The 8,351-nt window shown below is 41.1% G+C and overlaps 1 protein-coding gene across 1 annotated transcript; it reads right to left on the bottom strand.

Annotated features, from left to right (window-relative positions):
• Positions 1-645: 645 nt before the first annotated feature.
• LOC109211516 lies at positions 646-4,167 on the bottom strand. The gene is made up of 8 exons (XM_019375052.1): positions 3,942-4,167; positions 3,582-3,889; positions 3,277-3,491; positions 3,057-3,156; positions 2,578-2,921; positions 2,275-2,281; positions 992-1,155; positions 646-868 (listed from the first exon to the last, which is right to left on the bottom strand). The coding sequence occupies exons 1-8, from the start codon at positions 4,165-4,167 to the stop codon at positions 646-648; spliced, it is 1,587 nt and encodes a 528-aa protein (XP_019230597.1).
• Positions 4,168-8,351: the final 4,184 nt, after the last annotated feature.

Here is an 8,351-nt window from a genome sequence, read left to right as displayed (position 1 = left end):
TCTTGTGCTCTCAAAAGCGTGATAGCGGAACTCATCAACCTCGCGCAACTCCTTGACTCTACTTGTTCCCGCAGCTTCCATATCGAGATTCAACTGTCTCAACGCCCACCAAGCTCTATGCTCTAACTCCACCGGTAAGTGACACACCTTCCCAAACACCAACTTGTATGGCGACATATCGATTGGAGTTTTGAAAGCGGTTCGATAAGCCCAAAGTGCATCATCTAACTTTCTCGCTCAATCCGTTCTAGTAGCATTCACAGTCTTACTCAACACACTCTTTATTTCTCTGTTCGAGACTTCCACTTGCCTGCTTGTTTGTGGATGATATGTGGTGGACACCTTGTGGCGTACATCATACTTCTCTAACAACTTCGCGAAGGCTCGATTACAAAAGTGAGTGCATCCGTCACCGATTATTGCCCTTGGAGTGCCAAATCGGGTGAATATGTTCTTTCTCAAAAAACCAATTACCCCCTTTGCATCATTTGTAGGGAGTGTTGCAGCTTCCACCCATTTGGACACGTAGTCCACATCGACGAGTATGTATTTGTTGCCATATGAGCTGACGAAAGGCCCCATGAAGTCGATCCCCCATGCATCGAACACTTCTACCTCCTGAATTGGGTTTATCGGCATCTCTTGTCAACGGGAGATATTCTCGGTTCGTTGGCACTCATCACACCCCTTTATCCATAGATGTGCATCTTTGAACAGTGTTGGCCAGTAGAAGCCCGACTCCAAGACTTTCGCAGCTGTCCTTACTCTCTCGAAGTGCCCACCATATGGTGACGCGTGACATGCCTGAAAAATAGAAGATTGGTCTATCTCGGGGATACATCTCCGAATCATGTTATCAACACAAATCCTGAACAGATAAGGCTCATCTCAATAATACATGCGACAGTCACAAAAGAACTTTTTCTTTTGAACAAAGGAAAGGTCATAAGGAACAATACCGCTCGCCAGGTAATTTGCAATGTCTGCATACCATGGTGCTTCCTCGAGACTCATGGCTAGTAGTTGTTCATCTGGAAAATTTTCCAGAATCTCTTCTACCTCAACCTTCTTTTCAGCTCCTTCCAGCCTAGATAAATGATCAGCTACTTGGTTCTCCGTTCCCTTTCGGTCATGGATCTCCAAATCAAATTCTTGCTGCAGTAGCACCCATCAAATAAGGCGCGGTTTTGACTCCTTCTTCTTGATTAAGTACCTGAGAGAAGCATGGTCAGTGTAAACAATTACTTTCGAGCGTATCAGATATGACCTAAATTTGTCAAATGCGAACACCACCGCTAATATCTCCTTCTCGGTCACAGTGTAATTTAGTTGGGATCCACTCAGCGTTCTACTTACGTAGTATATTGGATGCATGATTTTATCTTTTCACTGCCCAAGAACCGCTCCCACAGCATTGTCACTCGCATCACACATCAGCTCAAATGGTTGCTCCTAGTCGGGTGCAACTATGAGGGGTGCTGTTACCAGTCTCTTCTTTAATTCCTCAAAAGCTACCTTGCAGTCATCAGAAAACACAAAAGGGTGATCTTTTTCAAGCAATTTACCCAAGGGGTTAGCAATTTTGGAAAAAACCTTTATAAATCTCCTATAGAAACCGGTGTGCCTAAGGAAACTTCTAATTGTTTTGACGGAAGTGGGTGGTGGAAGCTTTTCTATCACATCAACCTTTTCCCGATCCACATCAATACCTTCACTTGACACTAGGTGCCCCAAGACTATACCTTCCTGTACCATGAAATGACACTTTTCCCAGATGAGTACCAGATTAGTCTCGATACACCTTTTCAAAACTCTTCTCAAGTTCACAAGGCAATCATCGAATGAGTTCCCCACCACTGAGAAGTCATCCATGAAAACCTCCATTATCTCCTCTACCATATCTGTGAAGATGGCCATCATGCACCTTTGGAATGTGGCGGGTGCGGTGCATAGGCCAAACGGCATTTTCCGAAAGGCGTAGATATATAAGGGTAGGTGAATGACGTTTTCTCTCTATCCTCCGAGGCAATAGAAATCTTGATTATACCCCGAGTAGCCATCCAGAAAGCAGAAGTGTGACATCCCTGCTAATCTATCTAGCATCTGATCAATGAATGGCAGTGGGAAATGGTCCTTCCTGGTAGCCAAGTTCAACTTCCTGCAATCCATACAGATTCGCCAACTTGTGACTGTTCGTGTAGAGATCAATTCGTTCTTCTCATTTTTCACTACCATCATACCTCCCTTTTTTGGTACACACTGCACTGGGCTAACCCAGTTGCTGTCAGAGATGGGGAATATGATTCCCGCATCTAACCACTTGATCACTTCTTTCTTCACCACTTCTTTCATGTTGGGGTTCAGCCTTCTTTGATGTTATCTAGAAGGTTTGTGCCCATCTTCCAGTAAAATCCTATGTATATAGAAGGCCGGGCTGATCCCTTTATGTCTGCAATGGTCCACCCAATTGCAGTATTGCACTCAGTCAGTACCTGCAAAAGCTGTTCTGCCTGCACATCTAACAAACTAGATGAGATAATAACATGTAGAGTTGAGTTAGGTCCTAAGAATGCATACCTGAAATGAGATGGCAGTGGTTTTAGTTCCAACTTTGGTGGCTCTTCTATTGATAGCTTAGCTCGAGGAGTTTTTCTTTCCTCTAAGTGCAAGGGATCAAATTCGAGCTCCCTTCTCCAAAAACCTTGTCCTTCAAGAGCAAGTACCCACTCTGCTAAATCTTCACCATTAGCTTCATCTAAGTTCACAAGACAGGCTGCTAGAGGGTCTTTAATGTTCAATGCCTCATCTTCCTCCTCCAAAACTACATCCACCGCATCTATTAGAGAGAAATTAGCAAATTCACTGGGTCTCCGCATAGATTTCTGCACGTTGAATGTTATCTCTTCATCTTTTAATCTTATCTTGAGCTCTCCAGTTTCAGAATCAATTAAAGCTCTCCCAGTGGCCAAGAATGGTCTTCCCAAAATTATGGGAATTTCCTCGTCAACCCTACAGTCAAGGATGACAAAATCTGCTGGGAACACAAACTTCCCAACCTGTACCAATACATCATCTAGAATCCCAGAGGGCCTCTTCACTATTCGGTCAGCCAGCTTTAGTAACATAGACGTGGGTCTAGCTCTTCCAATGCCTAACCTTTTGTAGATAGCCAGGAGCATAAGGTTTATGCTTGCTCCCAGATCACACAGTGCCTTAGCAAATGCAAAGTTGCCTATTGTGCAAGGGATTGTGAAACTCCCCGGGTCAGACAGCTACTCAGCTATGGGTCTCATCACAACAGCACTGCAGGTCTGAGTCAGTGTAACCGTGGCCATGTCTTGAAAGTTGAACTTGCGGGACATCAAGTCCTTCATCATCTTCGCATAACCAGGTATCTCCTTTAAAGCATCAATCAATGGAATGTTTACCTGTATTTTCTTCAACATCTCCAATTTCTTGTACTGCTCATCTTTCTGATACTTGGCCAATCTCTGTGGGAATGGTGCTGGAGGTCGCTTCTTCCCTGTGATTTGATTTTTCTCTTGTTCAAGGACTGCTTCTACTGTCGGTTCTGTTGCAACCTCAGTCTCTTTCACAACCTCTTCTTCTTTGTTTGTGTTCTCTTGCGCATGCTGTATTGTCACCTCAGTTAACCTTGTTAAATCATCTATCTTAATGGGTACTAGCACCAGTGTCTCTATCGGTCTGCTTTCGCGAGCAATTTCTTGCTCCAGATCTAAGTCTCTACCATTTCGGAGACTCACTGCCATCAACTGCTTCGGGCCTTGCTCTTTTGGATCGATTTGGGTGTCTACAGGTAACGTCCCATCGGGACGATTGCTTAAGGCCATAGAAATCTGTCCTAATTGGATCTCAATATTCTTTATCACTGATTCATGTGAGTCTACTCTGTCAGTTAGTTTTCCAGTGGACCCAATCACTTGTTGCATCAAGTTTAGCAAACCCATCTTCGTGTCTCATCATCTGTTGTTGTTGCGGTTGTTGATAAGTCTGCTGCTGATTATGCTGGTTATAACCCTGTTGCCTTTGGTAAGGCACCATTTGACACTGTGGTCGCATAGCCCCAAGGTTATTGTTGTTGTTGTACTGCTGCTGAGCCAGTCTATATTGTTGATTCTGCTGACCCCAATTCTGACGGTCCCCCATAGTTGGCCACATAATTTATGTTCTCCTGATATTGTTGGTTATCACCTTCAGCACTCCACGAGCAGACATATGATTGATTAATGCATGATGTACATAAACCCCCATTAGTTGCATCAACTATGTGTACCTGCTACTTCTGGCCTGATTCATCAACCTTTTTGGTGAGGATGCTCATTTGTGTCAGTAGAGTGGCCATATTTTTAGCTATGGAGTTAGTTGGGTCTAATGCCACTGAGTGAACTACAGGAGTGATTGGAGCATTTCTTTTTGTCCATCCAGAGTTTTGTGCCATCTTGTCAAGTAGGATCTTGCTTTCTCTGAAAGTTTTGCTCAAAAATGCTCCACCTGCTGAAGCATCAACATTTGCCTTCAAGCTATCTGCCAAACCCATGTAAAATCTCTGCCCCAACATTTGCTCCGGAATACCATGATGTGGACATGTAACCAGCAGACCCTTGAATCTTTCCCACGTTTCTTGCAACGTCTCTGTTGGTTTCTGTCTAAAGCTCAATATCTCATCAATTTGCTGAGCAGTCTTATTGGGTGGGTGAAATTTGTTCACAAATTGCTTCACTAATTCCTCCCAAGTAGTGATGGAGTTTATGGGGAGTGAATCAAGCCAAGTCTGAGCCGCTCCTGTCACTGAGAATGGAAACAACAACAATCATATTGCTTCCGGTGTCACGTTACGTTGCCTCTGCGTGGCATAAATTGACAGGAAATTCTTCAGATGCTGTTGAGGATCTTCAACGTATGACCAAGAGAACAGTCCCTTGTTCTTTAATAAATGTAGCATGTTATTTGTGATTTGGAATGATTATGCTTGTATCTGAGGGACTACAATGGCAATTGCTAGGTTGTCAACGGTGGGTTATGCCCAATCATACAGTGCTGCTTCTGGCACAAGAGGTACCACACCCTGATTGTTTGGGTCATTCTCGTTGTTTCTGCTGTTTAGATGATCGTCTTCCATGTCTGGTTCAATTTGCTCTGATGAGTTCTGTTGTTGTTTGCACGATTCAATGCCTCGAAAACTTTCTCAGAATCTGATAATGCTTCAAACAACTCACTAGTTCTTGAGGAGTTTCTAGGCATGCACCTGTAACACCCAAGACTACAAACGTATGAATTTCAATGATAGTTTACATTGATGAACATTGACTACAGTAAGAATTTTTTCACTTCTTTTTAACTGCAATTAATAACACCGTTAATTCCCCGGCAACGGCGCCAAAATTTGATCACGCCCAACTATGCCTTATAAAAAGGACAAAGCGGTCACTGCAAATATATTCCAGTTAACAAGTCCGAAGTCGAATCCCATAGGGAATTAACCAATCAATCACAGCTATTGGACTCACAGAAATTCACGTATCAATCTTTGGAGATATTTGAGTAACAGATTGGATGATTATTAACTAAATATTACGTAATAAAAATGCAATAATTAAGAACTAACTATAAACGATTTGTAAGCAATAATGGGAATGATCTAAGGTTATGATTTCCCCTATTGTCGGGATCCTTTCCGCTATGTTTGCTATAAATTTGCCTAAGTCTTCTCTATCGATCATGAGCACTCTGACTGTCATAACTCTCTCACGAGTAATTACAACAGTATACTAGACATATTCTCCCGAATTACGCTAGCTAACTTTAAGTACAACTCACTTAGATCGCACCCAAGGTTTCGTTATCCCTAATCCCACCTTTAAACCCTTCGTATTGATCCCTCATATACGTTAGGAGTGATGATGTTCAACAACTACCTAAATATGCACTCTCTCCCATGTAATGCATACTAAATAGGACAGCTAATTGAGGGCCCTTCAATCAACATCAGTAAGCATATAGTTGAACAAATAGAGATAATACTACGGCAAATCTATATTAACATAACGAGAAAATCATCCTTCAACAGGTTCTATCAAAATCCTAGATTATGAGTTTAGCTACTCATACTCATAGTAACAATTTCCCAAATAATTTGCATAATTAATTTACAAGTAAAGATGAAGGAATGAAGAATTCGATGATAATCTCCTCCGAAAATTGTCCAAAACGTTTTCTCCCTTCCAAAATAGTCTCCCTAGGTCTCAGATGTGTCAAAAGTCCTCAAAATAGCATTTTTATATGTATTTATATCAAGTAGGGTCGGGCCCAGACGAAACTCCCTTTCCTGCGCGAAATAGGACTTGGCTCTGTAAAATTTGTACAGGCGCGCTGCACGCTGCGATGCACTGTGCGGTATGCTTGTGGGGAAGTTCAGAGAGCTGTTTCTGACAGACTGCTGGAAAATTCCAAAGACGCGGCGCCCTGTGCGGCGCGGCAGTGTAATTTTCTCATAGTGAAATTATTTCATCCTCTTTTGACATCCAGACTTGGTACACGACCTCCGAACACGATCCCGGCTTAATGTATTGGGCTTTTACTCAGACTTCAAAGCTCCAGATTGATCGATTTAGCTCCAAATTAACTTTTGAACTCGAGATCACTTCCTGCAAGGCATAAAACACGTACTAAGTATAATTCACTATCATTTAAGCTTAAGCACACGTAAAAGTACAGTAATTGGAATGTAATATTACGGCTAAATACGAGTTTCTAGCCTAACATCAGTTTCCGATTAATAATGTTTATTATCAAAAGTTAAATAGCAACGAAATGATCCTATTTCACCTTGTTCGTTATGTGTGACACATAAAATAAATTTCCCCCTTCTTACGTGTAAATTTTATTGACTACAACTCATCAAGACTTAGTATATATATGCGCATTCATAACTAGAGGGGCCGGAGCAAGGACACAAACCCAAAAAGAAGGGAAAAAGCATGTCTTAAAAGGTAGAGAGAAGATATATATATCAAGAGATTACTCAAACAACCGCTATTGCAAATATACTTTGGATATGAAAGATACAGTATATGATGCTATCAAGAGTCAAACTAAACGAGTTTATATATTAATTGGCTTAGGCCAAAAAGTCCTAGAGTTTGTCTCATATACGCGGAGCAAGCAACATCCATACGCAAATACATTATTGATGATAAATTATTGTGCATGACCTTTCAAAAGTAACACCCATACTTATTATTCTCTTGTTAATCTGTCACTATATAACTAATAAATGTCAAACCTTCAGTTCGTATTCAAGCCTGCTGCGCGCTTTATAAATTCATTTACTCATAGTACATTAATATGCATTTTTATATTCGGGGACATAAAAAGAATCAAAATAATTTAGTGTGTGAATTAAGCTAGAAGGATAGTAGGCACTGTATTGGTCAAAATTTGGACGATTTGATAACTGCAAATGAACATGATCGAGGATTAAGCCGACCACAGCACAATGGCGAGGAGTCGTCCTAAGAAGGATTAGTGCCTAGGTCAAGTAAAAATTGTACGGAAGTAAGGGTAGAATAAGTTTAGAATTGAAAGGAATATTCCATTGGATATTCTTTCTGCTATACTTTTTAGGGTTTCTTAGGAATATCCCCTATAAATAGGAAGAGATAAAGAACAAAATGGGGATCTCCACTTTTCTGATAAGAGCACATTGTAAAGGGTTGACTACAAAGAATATAGAAAAGCTTGTCTTATCCACTGATTACATTGTTCGATATACGCTTTTTATTTACAAGATCCAAAGATTCCTTGTCTATCTCCATTTTCTATTACTCCACGTTGTTGTTAGGAAGGAGAATCATCCAAGTCATCTAACATGTGGGTGATAGAATCCTTTTATTACATTTATTGCCATTATCCACATTTATTGCATGCTTTTATTATTACATTCATTGACAATCATTGAGCATTCGTAGTTGGTATAACATTTTCGGATTCGGCCCTGCATCATCAATAGATCTAAATCTGGTGGTTATTATAGTTAACTAGGATTCACCCTCTATTTTTTCGTTAATTTATTTTAAGAAAAGGTTTAGCACTTTTTTGGTAAAACAATTTGGCGCCGTCTGTGGGGAGGTTCAAGTTAAAATTTTAGTTTTTTCTAGATAAAAAAAAACCATAGCCATCTTTTTCTCGTTTGCACGAACTAACAATGGCAGGGAAAGGAGATGAAAGACTGAAAGCAGCAGTGGACGTCACTGCCAACCTCTTGAACACCATCGACGAGGTTGACAGAGAGGACGAGGAGAATGTGACGCCGAGCGCTACACCCAGGCGGA

Source organism: Nicotiana attenuata, unplaced genomic scaffold (assembly GCF_001879085.1).
Source record: "Nicotiana attenuata strain UT unplaced genomic scaffold, NIATTr2, whole genome shotgun sequence".
Lineage (NCBI taxonomy): Eukaryota > Viridiplantae > Streptophyta > Magnoliopsida > Solanales > Solanaceae > Nicotiana > Nicotiana attenuata.
This window is presented reverse-complemented; position numbering and strand designations above follow the sequence as displayed.

Coding starts and splice junctions, on each gene's coding strand:
- LOC109211516 (XM_019375052.1), bottom strand. CDS start 4,167: ATGGGGGACCGTCAGAATTGGGGTCAGCAGAATCAACAATATAGACTG. Junction 3,890..3,941: donor TGCTAAACTTGATGCAACAA/GTGATTGGGTCC, acceptor CACATGAATCAG/TGATAAAGAATATTGAGATC. Junction 869..991: donor AGTCTCGAGGAAGCACCATG/GTATGCAGACAT, acceptor TTATCTGTTCAG/GATTTGTGTTGATAACATGA.